General features: G+C 45.2%; 1 protein-coding gene across 7 annotated transcripts in view; it reads left to right on the top strand.

The window, feature by feature from the left end:
- DNASE1 (deoxyribonuclease 1) overlaps positions 1-22323 on the top strand; it is a 51935-nt gene that overhangs the window by 24976 nt on the left and 4636 nt on the right. For 2 of the 7 annotated variants that reach the window (XM_039239286.1, XM_039239284.1), the window contains exons 1-2: positions 14693-14774; positions 16727-16876. The exons of 2 other annotated variants lie outside the window; for them this stretch is intronic. Coding sequence is in view for 2 of the 5 variants with exons in the window: in XM_039239282.1 (XP_039095213.1) it covers positions 14328-14774 (447 nt within the window). In the remaining 3 variants the exon portion in view is untranslated. Of the gene's footprint in view, positions 1-10867; positions 10944-14323; positions 14775-16270; positions 16488-16726; positions 16877-22323 lie in introns of those variants that run through there. 3 more of the 7 variants (XM_039239285.1, XM_039239282.1, XM_039239283.1) reach the window with 3 other exon arrangements.

The following is a 22323-nucleotide window of genomic DNA, read 5'->3' as shown; positions in this document are numbered from 1 at the left end:
ATTCAGTCGGTTGCCTATTAGTTTTGTGGATTGTTTCCTTTGCCGTGCAGAAGCTTTTAATCTTGATGAGGTCCCAATAGTTTATTTTTGCTCTTGATTCTTTTGCTTTTGGGGATGTGTCAAGTAAGACATTGCTGCGGTGGAGGTCAAGGAGGTTGTTTCCTGCTTTCTCCTCTAGGGTTTTGATGGTTTCCTGTCTCACGTTCAGGTTCTTTATCCATTTTGAGTTTATTTTTGTGTATGTTGTGAGAAAATGATTTAGTTTCATTCTTCTGCATGTTGCTGTCCAGTTCTCCCAACACCATCTGTTAAGGAGGTTGTCTTTTTTCCATTGGATACTCTTTCCTGCTTTGTCAAAGATTAGTCAGCTGTATACTTTGGGGTCCAATTCTGAACTCTGAATTGGTCTATATGTCTGTTTTGGTGCCAATACCGTACTGTCTTGATGATGACAGCTTTGTAGTAGAGGCTAAAGTCTGGGATGGTGATGCCTCCCGTTTTGGTTTTATTCTTCAATATTACTTTGGCTATCGGGGTCATTTGTGGTTACATGCAAATCTTAGGATAGTTTGTTCTAGTTTTGAGAAGTATGCTCGTGCAATTTTGATTGGGATTGCATTGAATGTGTAGATTGCTGTGGGTCATAATGACATTTTATCTATATTTACTCTTCTAGTCCATGAGCATGGAATGTTTTTCCATTTCTTTGTGTCTTCGTCAATTTCCTTCATAAGTTTTCTATAGTTTTCATCATACAGATAGATCTCTTGTATCCTTGGTTAGGTTTATTCCTAGGTATTTTATGGTTTTTTGTGCAATGGTGAATGGGATCAGTTTCTTGATTTCTCTTTCTGTTGCTTCATCATTGGTGTATAAAATTGCAACCGATTTCTGTACGTTGATTTTGTACCCTGCAACTTGGCTGAATTCTTGAATCAGTTCTAGTAGGCTTCTAGTGGAGTCTCGGGTTTTCTATGTAGAGTATCATGTCATCTGCGAAGAGTGAAAGTTTGACTTCTTCTTTGCCAATTCTGATGCCTTTGATTTCCTTTTGTTGTCTGATGGCTGATGCTAGGACTTCCAGCACTATGTTAAACAACAGTGGTGAGAGTGGACATCCCTGTCGTGTTCCTGATCTCAGGGGGAAAGCTCTCAGTTTTTCCCCCTTGAGGATGATGTTAGCTGAGGGCTTCTCATAGATGGCTTTTATGATGTTTAAGTAAGTTCCTTCTATTCCAACTTTCTCTAGGGTCTTTATTAAGAAGGGATGCTATATTTTGTCAAATGCTTTTTCTGCATCTATCGCCAGGATCATATGGTTTTTATCTTTTCTTTTGTTGATGGGATGTATCACATTGATTGATTTGTGAATGTTGAACCAGCCCTGTAACCCAGGAATGAATCCCACTTGATCTTGGTGGATGATTCTTTTTATATGCTGCTGGATTCGATTTGCAAGTATCTTGTTGAGGATTTTTGCATCCATATTCATCAGGATATTGGCCTATAGTTCTTTTTTTTTGCTGGATCTCTGTCTGGCTTGGGAATCAGAGTGATGGTGGCTTCATAAAATGAGTCTGGAAGTTTTCCTTCAATTTCTTTTTTTTTGGAATAGCTTGAGAAGAATTGGTATTAATTCTGTTTTAAATGTCTGGTAGAATTCCCCAGGGAAGCCATCAGGTCCAGGACTCTTATTTGTTGGGAGATTTTTGATAACTGATTTGATTTCTTCACCAGATATGGGTCTGTTCAGATTTTCTCTCTCTTCCCGTGTGAATTTTGGTAGTGAGTGTGTGTTTAGGAATTTGTCCATTTCTTCTAAGTTGTCCAGTTTGTTGGCACATAATTTTTCATAGTATTCCCTGATAATTGCTTGTATTTCTGAGAGGTTGGTTGTAATAAGTCCATTTTCATTCACGATTTTGTCTATTTGGGTGCTCTCTCTTTTCTTTTTGAGAAGCCTGGCTAGAGGTTTGTCAGTTTTGTTTATTTTTTCAAAAAACCAACTCTTGGTTTCATTGATCTGTTCAATTGTTTCTTTGGTCTCTATGTTGTTTATTTCTGCTCTGATTTTTACTATTTCTCTTCTTCTACTGGGTTTAGGGCGTTCTTGTTGCTCTGCCTCTAGTTCCTTTAGGTGAGCTGTTAGATTTTGCACTTGCGCTTTTTCTAATTTCTTGAAATAGGCCTGGAGTGCAGTGTACTTTCCTCTTAGGACTGCCTTTGCTGCATCCCATAGAGTTTGGATTGTTGTATTTTCACTTTCATTTGTTTCCATATATTTTTTAAATTGTTCTCTAATTGCTTGATTGACCCATTCATTCTTTAGTAGGGTGTTCTTTAACATCCATGTTTTTGGAGGTTGTCCAGACTTCTTCCTGTGATTGATTTCAAGTTTCAAAGCATTGTGATCTGAAAGTGTGCATGGTATGATCTCAATTCATTTATATTTATTGAGGGCTGCTTTATGTTGCAGTATGTGATCTATCTTGGAGAGTGTGCCATGCGCACTTGAGAAGAAAGTGAATTCCATGGCCTCAGGATGTAGAGTTCTAAATATGTCTGTCAGATCCATCGTGTCCAATGTGTCATTCAAGTCCATTGTTTCTTTAGTGATTTTCTGTCTGGTTGATCTATCTGTTGCTGTAAGCGGAGTATTAAAGTCCCCTGCTATTAGCACATTCTTATCTATAAGATTGATTCTGTTTGTGATTCATTGTTTTAAATATTTAGGTGCTCCCATATTCGGTGCATAGACATTTATAATTGTTAGTTCTTCCTGATGGATAGACCCTGTAATTATTATATAATGCCCTTCTTCATCCCTTGTTACTGTCTTTAAAGTCCAGTTTGTCTGATATAAGTATAGCTACTCCAGCTTTCTTTTGACCTCCCGTAGCATGATTTGTATTTCTCCATCCCCTTTTAATCTGAAGGTATTTTCCAGTCTAAAATGCATTTCTTGTAGACAGCAAATAGATGGATTTTGTTTTTTTATCCATTCTGCTACCCTATATCTTTTGATTGGAGCATTCAGCCCATTTACATTCAGTGTTATTATTGAAATATGTGGGTTTAGAGTTATGTGTCCTTTGTGGGATTCAAGCTTGTGGTGGTGTCTCTGGTGTCTTGCGTTCCTTGCAACCCTTCCCTCAGAGAGTCCCCCTCAGGATTACTTGTAGGGCTGGCTTAGTGGTGACAAATTCTTTCAATTTTTGTTTATTTGGAAAGACTTTTATCTTTCCTTCTATTCTGAATGACAGGCTTGCTGGATAGAGGATTCTTGGCTGCATATTTTTTCCGTTCATCACATTGAAGATCTGCTGCCATTCCTTTCTGGCCTGCCAAGTTTCAGTAGATAGGTCTGTCACCACTCTGATAGGTTTCCCTTTGTATGTTAGGGCCCTTTTCTCCCTAGCTGCTTTCAAAATTCTCTCTTTGTCCTTGTATTTTGCCATTTTTACTATGATATGTCGTGCAGAAGAGCGATTCAAATTACATCTGAGGGGAGTCCTCTGTGCCTCTTGAATTTCAACATCTACTTCCCTCTCCAGGTTGGGAAAGTTCTCTGCTCTAATTTGTTCCAGGACTCCTTCAGCACCTTTCCCTCTCTCTTCCTCTTCTGGGATTCCTATGATACAGATATTGTTCCATTTGATTGTATCGCTGAGGTCTGGAACTCTTCTTTCATGTTCTGGATCAGTTTGTCTCTTTTTTTTTTCAGTTTCTTCTTTTTCTATAATTGTGTCTTCTAAATCATTTATTCTCCTTTCTGCCTCTTCAATCCGTGCATTAGATGCCTCCAGTTTATTATGTATCTCATTTATCGCATTTTTTAATTCATCATAACTATTTTTAAGCTCCATGGTGTTTGTAGCCATTGTTTCTTTGAGGTTCTCTATGCTTTTTTCAAGCCCAGCAATTAATTTTATGATCAGTGTTCTAAAATCTTGTTCAGTTATGCTGCTTATATCTGTTTTGAGCAGTTCTTTAGCTGTCAATTCTTCCTGGAATTTCTTTGGAGGAGAGCTCTTTCATTTCGTCATTTTGGTTAACTTTCTATATCTTGTTAGTTTTTTTTTAATTTTTTAATGTTTTATTTATTTCTGAGAGAGAGAGGGAGAGAGAGACAGCATGAGCAGGGGAGGGTCAGAGAGAGAGGGAGACAGAATCTGAAACAGGCTCCAGGCTCTAAGCTAGCTGTCAGCACAGAGCCTGATGCGGGGCTCGAACCCACGAACTGTGAGACCATGACCTGAGCCGAAGTCGGATGCCTAACCGACTGAGCCACCCAGGTGCCCCAATCTCTTGTTAGTTTTAAAAGCTTGTTGTGCACTCTGCACCTGTGAGCGCTGCTGTCCCAAAGAAGGCTCTTAGACTGTCCAGGGCTTATCCTTACAGAAAGTGTTCTTTGAATGGTATCTCTTGGTCTCTCTTGTTGATACCTTGGTTATTTTATTTTCCTACTCTTTGTGGTATTTTGGACTCTCCACCATGTGTACTTTGGCTTGTTTCTTGAGGTAGCCCTGGAGAAGAAAACAGACAAACACACAGGGAACAAAGGCACACAAACGCACAGACAAGTCCAACAAACACACAAACCAAAAGGGAAAACGAAAAAGTAAAGAGAAAAGAGGGAGGAGGGAAGGCAAATACTAGAAAATAAAAATACATTAAAAAGTCAAAAAGAAGAAAAAAGGAAGAAAGAAGAAACCCAATAGACAAAGAACAGTTTACAGCATATAACCAGATTTCCCAGCTACAATTAAATAGCTGGGTGTATGCAGTGCTGGTTGAAGAGCATAGAGAAAGAGATGACAGAGCGGGAATGAGGCAAAATTGGAAATGAAATGAACAGGCAGAAGGGATAAGAAGCCTTTTTCAAAGAGCAAAAGGGTAGAATATGGTTGAAGAGGTGAGAGAAAGACAGTGGTGTTATCCAGAGAAACTATATAGTCTGATTGCTCATGAGAGAAAGATGAAAAGGTAGGTAGGTGTAGAATTTACATCTAGAGAATGGATTAAATGTGACCAGAATTAATCAGGGCAGTACTCCGATTGGAAAAAAAAAAAAAAAAAGCGCAGCTCTCTAGCAGGGATGGGCGGGAGTTCTGCCTTGGCAGTTGTCGGGAGAAGAGTGGTGGTGCTCCAGTCCCTTCTTGAACCAAGCGCTGCAACTCACTTTTTTGGGTGTGTAAACTCCCTCTTCTAGGGGCGCAGCCAAGGTGGGTCGCGCTCTTTAACCCAGGCCAGGCCTCATTTCCAGATCTCAGTCCGTGCGCCCCACTGAAATTGCCAGAGACACAACCTCGCAGGCGATCCCCTCAGGGCAGTCCCAAGCCTCTTGCCTAGCCCTGGGGACTGAGCCAGAAGCTGCTGCTCCCGGCTCCTCCAGGTCCGGGTGGCAAGCGAGGAGCAGTTTCATCCGTGGGTCGCCTGGGACAAGTGCGTCCTGCCTAGGGTCAGCTGGAGAGCGGGAAACCGGGTCCCTCTGTGTCTTGTCACCCGAAACACGAACTCGCGGGCAAATCTCCCAGTTTTAATTAAGCCCTTCGTCTTCCCTCCAGGGATCCAGCTGAGCCAGAAGCACAAAGGCGCAGTCGCTGCACGGCCCCTCCTGGTCGAGTTGGCGCGCAGGGAGTTGTCTTCCCGGGGATAGCTTGGGACGAGTGCGTCCCGCCTAGGGTCAGCTGGAGAGCAGGAGACCGTGTCCCTGTGTCCCCAGTGGAGGTTTTCCTGTTCCCTGGCGACAGGGACCGTGTCTTGAGCAGTTTCGGCCTCTCTCTTTCCCCTCTAACTGCCCGCAGAGGGGGATCGCATCCGTCCCTCTGTGTCTCTGGTCCCGGCCCGATTTTATCTTCCCCAGTTTGCACTCATGTTAGAAGGTTTTCTCAGTGGACTCTGTCTCCTTTTCCTCCCAAACTCCTGATTCTGTAAGGGTTCCTATGGCTTCAGGTCTTCTCCGTGCCAGATATGGGGGCGAGTGCAATGTACTGAGTTCCCTACTTCTCCGCCATCTTGCCCCCAGTAATTTCCTCTTTTCTTACACTGGAAGCTTAGATTACTGATTTTAGATCTTTTCCAATACATGAATTCAGTACTATAAATTTCCCTCTAAGCACTACTTTAACTACATCTCACAAGTTTTCATAAATTGTTTTCTAATTTTCATTTAATTCAAAATACTAATTTCTCTTGAAATTTCTTCTTTGTTCTATGTGTTATTTGGAAGTGTGTTGTTTAACATCCAGATACTTGAGGATTTTCTAGCTGTTTTTCTGTTACTGATTTCAGGTTTAGTTCTCTTGTGGATTGAGAGCACACATTGCATGATTTTTATTCTTTTTTTCATACACACACATATTTAAATTTATTTATTTATTTTAAGAGAGAGAGAGAAAGGGAGGGGCAAGGAGAGAGGGAGAGAGAAAATCCCAAGCAGGCTCCAAACTGACAGCACAGAGCCCAACATGGGATTCTAACTCATGAGCCATGAGTTCACGGCCTGAGCCAAAATCAAGAGTCAGATGCTTAACTGACTGAACCACCCAGGCCCCTTATTTGCCCCTCATGATTTTTATTATTTTTTAAAATGTTATTTATATATTTTGAGATAGAGTGGAAAAGGGGCAGAGAGAGGGGGAGAGAGAGAATTCCAATCTGGCTCCACACTGTAGTGCAGAGCCTGATATGGGGCTCTAACCCATGAACTATGAGATAATGACCTGAGCTGAAATCAAGAATTAGATGCTTTAATCTACTGAGCCACCCAGGTGCCCCTACGATTTTTATTCTTTTCTTTTAAATTTCTTAAGATGTGTTTTATGGCCCAAATGTGGTCTGTGTTGGGGAATGTTCTGTGTAAGATTGAGAAGAATGCACATTCAGTTGTTTGAGCAAGTAGTCTATACATGTCTGTTATATCCAATTGAGTGATGGTGTTGTTGAATTCAGGTATGTTGTCACTGATTTTTCTGCCTGTCGGATCTGTCCATTTCTGATAGCGAGGTGTTGAAGTCGGCCCTAGTGGATTCATCTGTTTCTTCTTGAAGTTGTCAGTTTTTCCTTTATATGTTTTGAAGCTCTGTTAAATGCACACACAATAAGGATTATTATGTCTTATTGAAGGATTGGCTCCATCATTATGTAATGTTCCTCTCTATCCCTGATAATTTTCATTGCTCTGAAGTTTCTTCTGTCTGAAATTAGTATAGCTACTCTAGCTACTCCAGCTTTCCTTTCCTTTCCTTTCCTTTCCTTTCCTTTCCTTTCCTTTCCTTTCCTTTCCCTCTCTTTTTTTTCTTTAATGTTTTATTTCTTTCTAAGAGAGAGAGCATGAGCAGAGGAGGGTCAGAGAGAGAGGGAGACACAGAATCTGAAGCAGGCTCCAGGCTCTGAGCTAGCTGTTAGCACAGAGCCCAATGCGGGGCTCGAACCCAGGAACTGCGAGATCATGACCTGAGCTGAAGTCAGACCCTTAACCGACTGAGCCACCCAGGTGCCCAACCAGCTTTAATTTAATTAGTGTTAACATGGTATGTATTTGTCTGTCATTTTACTTTAAATCTATCTGTATTTCTATGTTTAAAGTGGGTTTCTTGAAGATATCACATAGTTGGGTATTATTTTTTGATTCACTGATCATTTCTGTCTTATTTATTTAAGTAATTTCTACACGCAATATGGGGCTCAAACTCATGACCCTGAGATCAAGAGGTACTGCTCTTCCAACTAAACCAGACAGATGCCCCTGACCATCTCTGCCTCTTAAATGCTGTATTTAGACCATTAACATTTAAACTGATTATTGATACATTTGGATTAATAACTGCTATAACTTATTTTTATCTATTGCCTTTGGTTTTGTCTTCTCTTTTTCTGCTTTCTCCGGCTTTAATTGAACATTTTATAGACTACATTTTCCCACACTCTTAACATATCATACTTAAAAAACAAAAAAACTTTTTAAATGTTTGCCCTTGAATTCACAGTATGTATCTGCAGCTAATCCAAGTTCACTTCCACATCCACTTTCAAATAATGCTATACCACTTCATGGGTAGTGCAGGTACCTTATAACAGAATATTCCCAGTCTTTCCTCCTTTCCCTTATGACATTCTCATTCATTTCACTTGTACTGAAGCTTCAATTACTGCATACATTGTTGATATTATTATTTTGAACAAACTGTTATGCATGAGATCAGTTAAGAATAAGAAAAATAAAACATTTTACCCCCCATTTATTCCTTCTCTAACATTCTTCTTTGTGTAGATCTGTCTTTCTAACCTGTGTCTGTTTCCTTCTTTCTGAAGATCTTCTTTTAACATTTTTTGGTAGGCAAGAGTGCCCTGTAACAAATATCCTTAATTTTTAAACATTTTAAACTTATTTTTCTTTTTTATATTCCCTTAATTTGTGTTCATCTGATAAAGTCTTTAAGAATTTCTCTTTATATATTTTTTTCTTTCAATACCTTAAATATTTCCTCCACTCTTGAATGGTTTCTGATGAGAAAGGCCAATGTGCTTCTTATTTTTGCTCCTCTGTCAGAAAGGTTTCTCCATCACTGGCTTATTTTATAATTGTCTTTGGTTTTCTGCAGTTTAAATATGATATTCCTAGATACAGATTTTTGTATTTATAAGTTTTAAATATATATTCGGTGTCCTAAAAAAAATTTTTTTTTAAATATTTTTATTTATTTCTAGGAGAGAGAGACAGCGTGGGCAGGGGAGGGTCAGAGAAAGAGGGAGACACAGAATCTGAAATAGGCTCCAGGCTCTGAGCTGGCAGTCAGCACAGAGCCCGACGCGGGGCTCGAACCCATGAACCGTGAGATCATGACCTAAGCGAAAGTCGGACGCTTAACCGACTAAGCCACCCAGGCGCCCCCTAAAAATTTTTTTTAAATGTTTATTATTTTTGAGAGTAAGAGCATGTGAGTGGGGGAGGAGCAGAGAGAGAGGGAGACACAGAATCCGAAGTAGGCTCCAGTCTTTCAGCTGTCAGCACAGATCCAGATGTGGGGCTTGAACCCATGAACCACGAGATCATGACCTGAGCTGAAGCTGTACACTTAACCAACTGAGCCACCCGGGTGTCCCTATATTTGATGTTCTGTGAGCTTCCTGGATCTGCTATTAATTTTGGAAAAGTCTCAAACATTGTTGGATCACATATTTCTTTTGTTCCTTTTTCTCTTCTATTTTCACTGCAGATAGATACACCGTCTGTAATTGTCCCACGGTTCTTAGGTTTTCTGTTCTGTCCTTTTCATTCTTTTTTCTGTTTGCATTTCAGTCTTGAAAGTTGCAGTGTCAGTTCCTCAAGTTCATTGGTTCTTTCCTTGGCTGTGTCTAGTGTATTGATGATCCCATCAAAAGTGTTCTTTATTTCTGTTAAAATTTGTGTTGGTTGCCAGCATATCCTTTTGATTCTTCCTTAGAATGTCTATCTCTCTGCTTAGTTTGATGGGATCCACTTTTTCCACCAGAGCTCTAGCATCTTAATCATAGTTGCTTTAAATTCCTCATCTGATAATTCCAACATCTCTGCCATACCTGAGTCTGGTTCTCTCCTTGCTCTGGCTCTTCAGTGTCTGTGTTTTTTATGTTAATATGCTTTGGAATTTTTTTTTTTTAAAAGCTCTTCTCTTTTTTGTTTTTTGTTTTTTTAATGTTTTATTTATTTCTAGGAGAGAGAGAGAGAGAGACAGCGCGAGCAGGGGAGGGTCAGAGAGAGAGGGAGACACAGAATCTGAAGCAGGCTCCAGGCTCTGAGCTGGCAGTCAGCACAGAGCCCGACGTGGGGCTCGAACCCACGAACCGCGAGATCATGACCTAAGCGAAAGTCGGACGCTTAACCAACTAAGCCACCCCGGCGCCCCTGCTTTGGAATTTTTTAAAAGCCAGCATGCTGTACTAGGTAAAAGGGACCAAGATGAGTATGCCTTAGTGTGAGGTTGTATGCTTACGTGGCTAGGAGTTCGCCTGTGTTTACTGTTTGCTCTAGCAGTGTCATTACTAAAATTTACTCATATCTTTGTTTTTGTCTCCTCTGTTGTCTTTGAGTTTCCCTAGTGATTTCTGAATGTCTTGAGAAGTGCAGCTTTTTAGTTGTACGCCCATTATTGTACGCGAGCCCTGTGGATATTATTAGAAGTGATCTCTAGTTCTGTGATTAGGTCTCAGTCTTTTCGTAACCCTGTACCACTGACCTGTGCCTTCACAAGCGCTATTTGATTTTGGGTTTTGCCCATTCTCTTAAGTGAAACAAGAAGGTGGGGGATGGGGTGCTGGGGTTGAGGATAGGTTCCTGTGAAGTCTCCTCTAGGCTCTGGTAAAACTGTTTCCCTTGGGGCAGGCCTTGTTAAGAACAATGCTCTGGGGGCATCTCAGAATGGCTACTTTCCCCTCCCCCTACTTGAAGCGTGAGGAGTTTTGTTCTCAGACCTTCACTGTGAGAAGCTTGGCAGGGCTTCTGGAGGTAAAACTCAGAAGTGTGAGGGGCGCCTGGGTGGCGTAGTCAGTTAAGTGTCCGACTTTCGCTTAGGTCATGATCTTGTGGTTAATGAGTTCGAGCCCCGCGTCGGGCTCTGTGCTGACTGCCAGCTCGGAGCCTGGAGCCTGCTTCAGTCTGTGACTCCCTCTCTCTCTGACCCTCCCCTGCTCGCGCTGTCTCTCTCTCTCTCTCTCCTAGAAATAAATAAAACATAAAAAAAACCCAGAAGTGTGAGGGTCCCCCTAAGAATGGGCCCTTCGATTATTCTAGGTGCTTGGGCAGTGTTGTATCCTGTGACTTCAGTTCTTTAATGGATCTAAAAAGTATTGTTCTTCAGTTTGTTTAACTTTTTTCTTATTGTAGGGATGGTGGTGACAGCCTTCAAGCTCCTTACATGCCAGACTGGAAAGTGAAATTTCCTTGCCTTCATTTTTAAAAGGTAGTTTTTATAGATAAAAAGAATTCCAGTTGACCTTTTCCCTTCTTTTCTTTCAGTGTTTAAAAGATGTCATTCCGTTATCCTGACTTACAGCAGGAGTTGCTTGTCATTCCTATCTTTATCTACACATATTGTGCTTTTTTAAATGTTTATGAGCAGTTTACTCAGTTCACTATAGTGAGCAAGTTCCCAGTGGGGTGCACAGATACGAGCAAGGTAGCCTTAGGTTGATGCAGGAGCCAGCGCGGTACATGGGACTGGCTGGGCATCAGGCAAGGAGGGGGCACCAAGGTCAGAGTCAGACCAGCCGGGAGACCCTGAGCTGACCCTGAGCTGAGGGCAGGTTAATGCCCTGACGCTGTGCAGGGCATGTCGGTGATGTCAGGGGGACAGGTGCTACAGAAACAGGGCCCATGTCAACTGTTGTTGCTTTGTAAGTCATGTGCTAGCATGTGAACGGGAATTCTAGAATCCTCCAGTAACAGTGGGCCAGAGTGGTAATACCTCCGTATTTCTCCCTCAGTGCCTCCTTGCCTCTTGTCATTCCTGTCCTTAAGCTACATACCCTGATGATGAAAGTCTCACATACACAGGTCTCTCAGATGACAAAGCTATTTCCAAAGCAGCATCTTACGCAGTCTGTGATATTGAAGAAAGTATCTCTGGTTCACTGTCTTCTGTGAAAAGAGTCATCCACCCCTGACCAATGCCTAACTGAAAACATAATTTAGAAGACAGATATAGGAAGTGGAATATGGATAAAAATAGGAAACAAACTTCAAAAAAGCTGTTGTTTATGGGGACTGGGCCACTTGATGACCAGTTCACAGATGGTCTCACCGGAAGGCTACAAAATGTTGCTCATGTAATTATTAGAAACCTCCTGGAATCCACAGCCTGCAATCTGCAAACTACTGGGTAAAACTCAGTCTCTCCATATGAGATGGTCAGAGTCAAGCTTAAGCCGTCTCTAACTCCTGGAAGAAATGCTGCACCACATACAGAATCTCAAAGGCAAGAAAGGCCTGTTAGGATGTAGAAGGTTCACATATGATACGATAATTTTAATTCTGAAGGGACCCTGAGTTCCATTTGTCACTTTTTAAAGTTTATCTGTTGAGAAGAGACTTAAGGACAGTATACTGGCATTTAACTTTTTGGCAAAATAGAAACTTTTTTTTTTTTCTAACCATAGTTCCAGAAAAATGTTTTAAAGAGGCTATTATTTCGGATTCAAGTAATATTTTTAGCAAGTGACACAAAACAGTAACAAAAATGTAAACATCTTCATATCTGATGTAAGAGTAAAACCTCTTTAAAAATATCTTGTTTTAAAGTGTATTGCAGGAGGGGCACCTGAGTGGCTTAGTCAGTTAAACGTTTGACTCCTGATTTCTGCTTGGGTCATGATCTGGCAGTTTGTGTGTTCAAGCCCTGTGTCGGGCTCTGTGCTGACCATGAGGAGCCTGCTTGATTCTTTTTCCCTTTTTCCCTCCCTCTTCCCTGTGCGCTCTCTCTCTCTCTCTCTCTCTCTCTCTCCAAATAAGCACTTAAAAATACATATAGTGCCTGAATCAGTGCTTATAAATAGTAGAGAGCTCTCTTACAGGGAATCAGAAAAATAGCAGAATAAGTCACAATAATCCTGTTACTGTTACAGATTTGTGTTAGGCAGTAGTGTTCTTTTTGGAAGGCACAAATTGGAAATCTGATTACCTAGAGGTTTCAAATGTGGTTCTGAAGATGTCATGTGACGGGGAGAGCTAACTGGGAACAAATTTCCTCAACTGGAATTAATGGCAGTTAATCAGACAACATGACTTCTAGGTTACAATACTCTGGAACTTAAGAAGTCCCCCTTCCTCAGCCACACGGCAGTCAGTGAAGGCGTGGGGCTGAGTATGGGCCCCACGGCTGCACTTCAGGTTTGGAGTGCTTATGACAACAAAGACATGGTTCCTAGAAATCAAACTTTATGGTAACAGAAAGTAATCACTTTAGATAGAACAGTAGGTGAGCTCGAGAGTGCAGCAGGTTCTAAGTCAGACATCTTGAAGAGGTTTCTGGAACAGCAGGGTGGAGTTTCACCGGTCCTTCTTGGGGGAAACATTCCATACGATGATGACAGCGATGGTGATGATGGTGGCCACCACAGGGACAGTCCCTGTCGCCCACATCTTGAAATTCTTCCACCAATATCTTCTCTTCAGCTCAGTGGTGTTAGTTTCAAATCGGGACGCTCCTGACTACAGTGAGTCTGCACCATCCTCTGGCCCCGAGAGTTTCTGATCTCTTTCCAGCCCCTTATCCACGTCAACTCTCATGATGTCCACCACGTCATCTGTCTGGTTGTGTGTCCGCCCAGGTCTCCGGTTACGATCAGAGGTGGGACTTGACCCTGCAGGTGTAGACATTTGGTGTTGGCAGTGATGGCCTGCAACCCCGGCAGCGGGACCGAGGCCCGGTCCACACCTAATGTGCTTTTTAAAAGCCTGGCTTCTTTAAGGGTTTTTTTCTTTAACACTGGTTTTTACCAACTTGATTATGATGTGTCTTGGTGGTGGTCTCTTAAAGTGTATCCCCCCTTGGGTTTTATTGAGGTTCTTGGGTCTGTGAGTTTATAGTCTTGATCATATTTAGGACATTTTGCTTTTTTCTTTAGATACTCTTGTTTCTCCTTTTGCTCTTTTTCTGAGTAGTGTCAGGTGGGTCCACAGCTGCCTTTGGGCTTGAGGTAATTTAGCGTCATTATTAGGGGTACTGCCCTTCTGAGGATTCCATCCAGCGCCCTGTGGATTAGGAGGCCTTTCTACCATGGCTTGTGGAAACATCAGGCAGTCTCATCTCTGTGTGAGCCCCGGGGGTCGTTCCATCGACTCTTTTCTGGGGGGCCTCGCCGTGGCCTCTGGGCAGAGTTTGGCTCCCACAGGTGCAGGTTTGTTCTCTGCTGAAGACTCAAGAGGACCCTCCTCATATCCTGGAGTACCTCTCCTTTCCACCGCTTGCCCTGCACACCCTTGCTGTGTCCTTGACCTCCCAGTTCTGTCTGTTCCACTGAGGGAGACGCCTGGCTGCATCTGAGCCTCCCCTCCCTGCATCGGAGCCTGGAAACCACATTGGCTGTGGCTGGTGCAGTCACAGGGCTCAGGCTGGTGGTCTCCCTTCTCACTGGGAAACCATCACGTCCTCTCTTGTCCATTTTTCCTGCTGTTTAGGGGTCCCTGTTACTCTGTCTTGAATGAACATATAACCAAACAAATGCAAGAGCCTGTCAGGAGCTTAATGAGGTTCAGAGCAGGTGGGGCCTTGCAGCTAAGCGGATTGATTGTTAACACTCCCTTTTTTCCTTTGTTAATCGGTCACACTGTGAATGAGAACAGGAAGATGGTGCAGACTGGAAGACAGCGATGTGGCAGCCTGGGGTTGGCCCCACACCAAGCTCAGGTTTACCAGCCTCTCTGCTTGTGCCTTTGCTGGGATGAGGTGCCTGCGAGGATCCACGCCTCCTCACAGGAGCTTGAGTGGAGAAGGGAGCTGATCACCTATGAACTCGCACCGGCAGGGTCCTCGCGCTGCTTCTGTGGCCTGAGCCAGACCGAACAGGCCACCTACCTCTGGGCATTCTGGCCTTGGTCTGGACTCCCCCCTGGCCTCTTGGGGCCACCTTTACTGCCTGAGGTGCTGGCCACAGCCACAGCTGGGCGGAGATGGCCTTTGGGGGTGTGCCATCCTGGTACACTTGCACTAGGAGGCGGGGCACTGATCACCGACCGTCAGCTGCACTTCCGTGCGGGCAGCAAGAGGGGGAGTCTGCAAGGCCAGCCTCGCAAGGTGAGTGGACATGTTTTCTGAACTGGTGTCGATGTGGGGTGACAACCAGCGCTGCTCCCCAGAGCACAGAGCCTGTGTTTCCTGAGTGGGTAGAGGTCTCTGTTCTTCACCTAGAGGCGCCTTCCTGGTCCCACAGCCAGGACTCTCCTAGCCTCAGGCCCTTCTCTGGGGTGGTACCAGGACCTCTCGGGGGAGAGTGGTGGCGGGGCCCTGGTTCCAGGATGGGGAGGTCCCCTGGGGACCCCACGGCTGATGGGGTCTGGGTCAGGATGAGTGCATCATCCTTTACTCGTGGCAGGTCTGATGAGGCATCTGTCCTGGAGGCCAGCTAAGGGCAAGGGCTGAGGCGCTAACGGGAGGGTGGTTTAGCGGGAGCCTTTCTCACATGACTAAGCCCCATGGGCTCTTATTGCATGCGTCTTTACCCCTGAGGGAAGAGTTCAGGTATGGGAACATTCCAGATTGAAGCTTCCTGCTGGTGGGAAACACTAAAGGGGCCGTGGTCTCCTCCACACTGGCAGAGCCACATTGCCTTAATGTCCTACAGTGTAAGGTCCAGAGATGTTCAGAGAATGGAAGGTAGACAGAGGCTGAGGACTAGTGGACATAGAGGTAGGGAAGACATTGGGTCAGCCCTCTCGCCCATACAGGAAGGATTGGGCAGAGTTAGAAAAGACACGCTGTCACTTCAGACTCCTACCTGAGGGTCCGTGGTGAGCACTGCACTGTGTTGTGGTGCTCCCCGGTTCTTGGGAGGGTCCTGCTGAGCTCAGGCATGGGTGGCCCCTCCTCTCCACAGAGATAGGCCCACAACCAGCTCCTCTCTGGTCTGCTGTCTGAAAGTCCTGAGCCTTCGCCTGGGACTTCTGTGATGGTATGGATTGGTTCTGGCTGTGCTTTAACCAAGTATTTCTCTGATGGCACCTGAGCCCACAGGAGCCTCCCTGCCCTCCCATTAGGAGCTGTAACTTTGGTGCCCCCTTATTGCCCTTGCTTAAATGTCTCCATCCCACAAGGATTTGGGTGGGATGTGCAGGCCAAGGACCCCAGTCTGGTGGCAGAAGCATGTCCCTTCTCTCATGCATCAGCCAGGCCCCTTTGAGATGCTCACACTCAGATGGGGACAACCGGAGCAGCTGGTGGGAGCATCTAACACCATTGTTCTGTCAAGAAGGCCCCTCTGTCGTTCATCCTTATATTCAGCAAGTACTTGGTAAGCACCTGCTGCAGGTTTACCTGTTCCTGCTGCATAAGCGCCAGCTCTCAGGGGACCACATCCCATGAGACAGATGGCACACTGTGCATTAGAGGTGATTGGTGGTAAGACAAAAACAGGCAGCATGTTGACTTAAATTGGAGGAACCATGCAAAGGCCCTGAGGCAGGAGCCCATTTGGGAAAGTTGAAACTGTCAACATGTGACAAACTATGTTAGTAAATAAGCCCCACGGCCAGCCCTAAGCAGGAAGCACAGCGGCTACTTGTACTTCTTATCAGAAACCAGGATTGCCCATCCAGCCAAGAGGACAGAGTCCCCAGAGAGGAAGCAGGTCTGGAGTTGGCAGTCTTCAGGCCTCAAGGCTCCTTCTCCAAGAGTGAGATGATAGCCCTCAGCTGAGAATACACACTCCTGTTCTCGGAGAAGCTACAGAATGAGCTTCTAGAATGTAGAATTGCCATATCCCGCTGCCATCTTCATTGTAGAACTGAGCTGGTAAGGACAAATATCATAGGGTTCAGACAAGGATACAGAGGTTTCAGCGCCAGGGACTCTTCGTCGGGGAGAGGGAAATTCCCTCTCTGTTTTTGTCTCTCATTGGTTGGCATACCTCTGCACGGGGACATGTATAGCTCAGAGATGTCCATATAGCCTGGGCTGGCCAGACCAGCTTGCCTAGTCATCAGCCCACATCCTGTCCTCACACTGCTGTCCGTTCTGATGACTTGCTCCAGGTAACGAAAAAAGACTGCTTCTGGCCATGGAGTAGTTCACAGCTGACCATTGTCTACTAAGGACTCAGGAACTGGTTATAATTCTGAAAGGAGCTGCTTCAGGAGCTGAAGAGCTGCCTTGGCAGCCATGACTCAGAGGAGCTCGGGGAGGTGAGCCTACTTCTTGCACTGGAATTTTCTCCTTGGGGCTGGGCAGGGAAAGCTGCCAAGAGAAGCCCCAAGAGCCCCGCCCCACACACTCTCATGGGGCTGGGGAGACTGACATGGAGGTCTGGTCCAGCTAAGGCAGAAGAGCCCTAAGAGGAAGGAGGTCAGAGATACGAAGTTGATTCTCAGCAGTGGTTCCCTATTGAGGCTGAAAAGCAGAGCAGGATTGGAGGCAGTTTTGTGGTGTTTGGGAAGAGTTCAGAGCCTGTGAAGGAGAAATGACCTGAGAAGCACCAGGCTCTTTGCTGGGACCCTTTGGGGCAGCACCCTGGGTGTGGGGCAAATCCACAGGCAGATTGGACTTTACAAGGACTGCAGATGGGCTAAGCATCACCTGATTCCTTGACTATCCTATGGTGGCTTGACCCTCTCATTCTGTCATACACTGTGCCTGATGCTGAGTCTGGTTACCATGTACACTGAAAAACAGGACCATTGGGTGGGGTGATAGACCCACCAGAGATTAAGATACTAGAGTTTAAAATTAACATATTAAAGAAAATAGATAAGATGCATAGTATCACAGAGAATGAGAATTCATAAAAAAAGTAAATGAAAAATCGAAAACGGGAAAGTATGATAAAAGAAATTTAAAATTCAGTAAGTGGTTTTAACAGATTAGAGACAGCTGAAGAAACAATCAGTGAGTTGGAAGATAGATCAACAGAAAATAGCTCTGCAGACATCACCATGGCCAGCTCACACTGTCTGGTGAGCTTCCTTCCTGGGTCTTCAGGGCCCTGCTGGTCTCTTTTGTAGACCCCCAGCCTTGGGTGGGGTGGGGGGTCCTGCTGAAGAAGATTCTTGGTGCTTGGAAAGACTGAGGGGTCTTTGGAATTTGGGGAACATGTTTTTATGCTGCTTTGTTGGAAATACTGCTAGCATGTTAGGAGTCCATCAAGAGAGCTGTGAGGCTAATGAAATCTTTAGGGGCCTCAGATTCATCATCAAGAACATGAGCATGTATTTAATGGCCTTGAGTTAAAGGTATGCTAACGTCTCCAACATGCACCTTAGAAAACTGCCTTTTATTAAAGTCATATTTTTGTTTGCTTCTCTCCTGAATGTGGAGTGCAGAAAATCATTGAGGACTGGGGAGAGGGGGTGGCTGGGGAAACTGAGCCTAGTCTGATCTGCAAGGGGGGGCACGTGTACACTGTTCAGGCCAGACATCACAGAACTTGGGTGCCGCCTGTTCTGGTGATGTGATGGACACGGCATGGGCACAGCAGGGGTGAGGATGACGGGGCTGGGGCCACTGCTGAGCGTGACTGATGCTGTTTTGGATTGTGGCAGTTTAGATGTTTGTTGTTCTGAGTTTTCTACCCTAGGTTAATGGTTTCTTTGTAATGAACAGAAATAAATTCATGAGGGATGGTGAGGTAAGGCAGGGTCATGAGCCAAGGCCAGCATGCTGAGCTGGGACATGCTGCTGATCTACGTAGGTTGTTTGACATGGATTAAAGCAATGTCATGGCAAAGATATCAGCCCTTTATCTGAAGGAAGGGATGGAAGCCCCTTGTCTTCTAAAACGTTTGCCTTGTGGGGAAGTGAACACGCTTCCCAAGGGGAGAGAAGGGGTATAGGTTGAGTCTAGCTAAGGGGAGGTACACCTGCAGGGCCTTCATAGCTGTGGCTCCTGGAAGCTCCTGGTCAGCTCAGACCAAGTACCCAGAGGCCATTTAGATGCCCCTCCGTGTATCCTGTGCTTTAAGACAGAAGGGCACGTTGGGTTCTTTGTGGAGGATACATGAGGGATGGACATTCTCTTACTCAGCTGGGAGGGTGCTGAGGGAAGTGGGGAGTACCTAGCCCCACTGTGTGAAGCATTTGTCAGCGGAGTCCCTTTTGTGTTCCCAGGCATTGGTTTAGGCGCAGGACAGTTTCATGGACAGGTTCGATGAGACATCTGCTCTTATTTGGGTCTGGGGTTTGTGTTCCAGACTAGAGGCTGGCCTTAAACAAGTATAAACAAGAGCAAACATGTTAAAAACAAAGAAAACCAGCGATAACAAGAAGTCATGAAAAACAGTCAAAAAAATGTCATGAAAGAGGATAATGGGACTGCATTGGTGGTTAAGGATTTCTGGGGAGAAGATGGCCTCCCTCACGAGGTGATGTTTGAGCTGAAGCCAGAACGATAAGGTGGCCCAGCTCTACAGGCAGAGCAGAGGCCCTGGGCTAGAATCGTACAAGTCTTGGTAGGCGTCCGCTTTCACCTTAAGGACAATGAGAAACTGATGACAGATTTCAAGTGGAGGAATAACACGATCTAACAACACATTCACAGGATGCGCCGGGCACTGTGTGGACACACAGTCATGGGTTGGATTTCTGGAAGCAGAGATACCACTGGCAGGCTTTGCATGTGTTTGGGGAGCCTGGCCTGGTGGCTGCAGAATCACAGGGGAGTGCACACTCGGACTGCATTTGGGGAGAGGCTGAGGGAAAGCTGGGACCCAGAATCTACATGGAGGCAGGGCCAGGGGTCAGGGGCGTCCAGGGACACAGTCTGCAGTCTGCTTCCACCGTAGGAAATTTGCAAGGCCCACGGGGTGTCAGTGGAGATGTCCCGGCCACAGCCAGGATATGAGACAAAGCCCCATCTCAGAGGAGAGAGTCAGGCATGTCTCTCAACAGGTGGAAAACTGCCATTCCTCTGGAGGCCTTGATAAGTGATCATCATCTGCCAGCCCACAATTTCTGATAGTTTGAAATCCTCCTTCCTGGGGCACCTGGGTGGCTCAGTCAGTTAAGTGTCCACACCTTGATTTTGGCTCAGGTCGTGAGTTTAAGCCCTGTGTCAGGCTCTGTGCTGACAGTGTGGAGCCTGCTTGGGATTCGCTTTCTCTCTGTCCCTCCCCTACTTGTGCGCGCTCTGTCTCTCTCGCTCGCTCACTCTCTCAAAAATAAACAGACATTTAAAAAAATTTATTGCTGGGGTTGCCTGGTCGGTTCAGTTGGCTAAGTGTTCTACTCATGATCGTGGCTCAGGTTTTTGTCTCAGGGTCATTGAATTCAAGCCCTGCATTGGGCTCTGCCCTAGGTGTGAAGCCTACCACAAAAATTACTTTATAGCTAAGAAATGGTAACTATCATCTGAGCTTTCATTGAGACAGACTCTTTGTGCTGGTAGAGGGTCTTCCCTTCTTGCTGCATTCATGGACTCTTCCTTTCATGAACAATTTCTCTGTAGCATGTGATGCAGTTTGATAGCATTTGATCCACAGTAGAAATTCTTCCAAATTGGAATTAATCTCCTCAAACCCTAAAAATATTTAGAAAATATTCTAAATATTTTGTTGTTGTTCAGACAGTCATCAAATCTTCGCCAGGAGTAGATTCTATCTCCATAAACCATGTTCTTTGCTCTTCAGAAGAAGTAACTCCTTGGGGCACCTGGGTGGCTCAGTTAAATGTCTGACTTCGGCTCAAGCGATGATTTCATGGTTTGTGGGTTTGAGCCCCTCATTGGGCTCTGTGTTGACAGCTCAGAGCCTGGCGCCTTTTTGGATTCTGTGTCTCCCTCTCTCTGCCCCTCCTCTGCTTTCACTCTGTCTCTCTCAAAAATACATAATAAACATAAAAAGAAAGCAACTCCTCATTGATACAGTGGGCTTATCAGGATGTAACCTTTATTATAAAGTGAGGAAGATCTGTACAGATAAATCCGAAGAAAAATATGTTTTTGTTAAGTCACTGAAATTTCTTACGAATGCAGTGTGTGAACCTATTAGGCACGTTTTAAATCTTGGAATCAGATTGGATGCTGCCATCCTTAGTGCCCATTCCACAATGCTTCTCATGCAGTAATTACATTTTCAGTAGCTGCCAGAAATGTAGCTTTGCAGAGTCCTGAAGCCACGGAAAGGAATGTAGCAAGATTAAATGCGGAAACCGTGAGCTACCGAACCGCTGTGTCCAGCCATGTTGAAGATCACTGTTCCCCTCAGGAGTTAAAAGTATCCTACGCTGCCCTACAAGTTCACTGTGGGGCCAGAGGTGCCTCAGTGCACAGTTTGGGAACTGCCACTATGTGTCTTTTTCCCTCTGGATCTGGGGACCTCCTCTTCCCCAGGCTACATGTTGGGGGCAGTCACCACGGCTTCTAGGAATGGGTCACAGGAGCTTGCGACATTTACTGTCACATGAAGCCCAACAGCCTGCACAGAGGTGTGTGTTCCCAGCCTTGGTGCTTAGAGGATTTTTTCTTTATCATTTGATTTCAGCCACATCAGAGGATCAGGATCTGGCTTTGATTTCAATAAACCATTGTGATGTGCTATTTATTTCCCCTTCCTGTATCTGGAGAAGGTTCAGTTTAACCAAAGAGAGTGGCATTCTTTCAGCGTTGATATAAAAATAGTTCAACCTGATCAGAGAAGGTGGGTTGCTGTCGGCACTCATTGCCCTGCTGACAAGACTGAAAAATGCCAGAATCACTGAACAACCACCTGCCTTTCCCTGACACCCATTCTGAGTCTCCATTGTGGGGCTGGCTGGGCATGGGAGGACTGGACGCCTCACCATTAGTATTGAGCTTGGCCATTGCCGAGGTCAAGAGAACGTGGACAGAAGTGGCAGCATGCAAATTCTGAACCTGGGCCTCTGGAGGCCTTGTGTCTTTCTCTTTGCTCCTCTGGAAGTTTCCGCCTTCTCTTAGAAGAGCTTGCTTTGGGTAGCTGCAGGCCTATGAACATGAGGGAAAAAGTGCTTATCTTGTATACTGCGTTTTGGGGTTGCTTGTTACACAATAAGAGCTGACTGATACAAATGGAAAAAAAGTCCATGAGAAGGTGAAAAGAATGACAACAGTAGAGTATTTGGCAGGGTTGCTGTTCTCAGGAGATGAACTTTTAAGGAGATGTGAAGTCTTCTATGGAATGATGTTATCTATTGGTACTTAAACCTAAGAGGAAGGCAGCGACAGTTTTATTCCTATTTTAGAGATGAAGACAGGCTCAAAATGGCTGAAGACACAGTGGGTGAGCCTCGTGAGGGCCCCAGATGGCCGACTCCTGGTCCCGGCCCCCACTCGGGCTGTGTTGCTTCTCCTGCAGGCCCAGCTCTGCGGGCAGCCGTGCGCAGTGCTCTTTGTAAGAGCCACAGTGGGACCTGGGCGGGCAGGACTGACCACGGCTGGGAGCTCTGTGGGGCACGAGGGACAGCGTTTTGCCGGGAGGTGTGACTGGTGCCTGTGTCACTTATGCCGAGAAACGGAGGAACCAGGCACTGGCGGTGTGAGCCACACCTGTGCTGCCTTTGGTCGGCGTCCTGCATTTGGCCTAAAGTGGGGATGGTGACCTCCCTCTGCGTTTGCCCCCAAGCTTCCCTCGAAAGGCCAGGTGGGGGGTGTCAGGAAGGAAGCGCATGCATGGAGGCACGGGGT

The sequence above is a fragment of the Hyaena hyaena genome, unplaced genomic scaffold (assembly GCF_003009895.1).
Source record: "Hyaena hyaena isolate Hyena2069 unplaced genomic scaffold, ASM300989v1 scaffold_155, whole genome shotgun sequence".
Classification (NCBI taxonomy): domain Eukaryota; kingdom Metazoa; phylum Chordata; class Mammalia; order Carnivora; family Hyaenidae; genus Hyaena; species Hyaena hyaena.
This window is presented reverse-complemented; position numbering and strand designations above follow the sequence as displayed.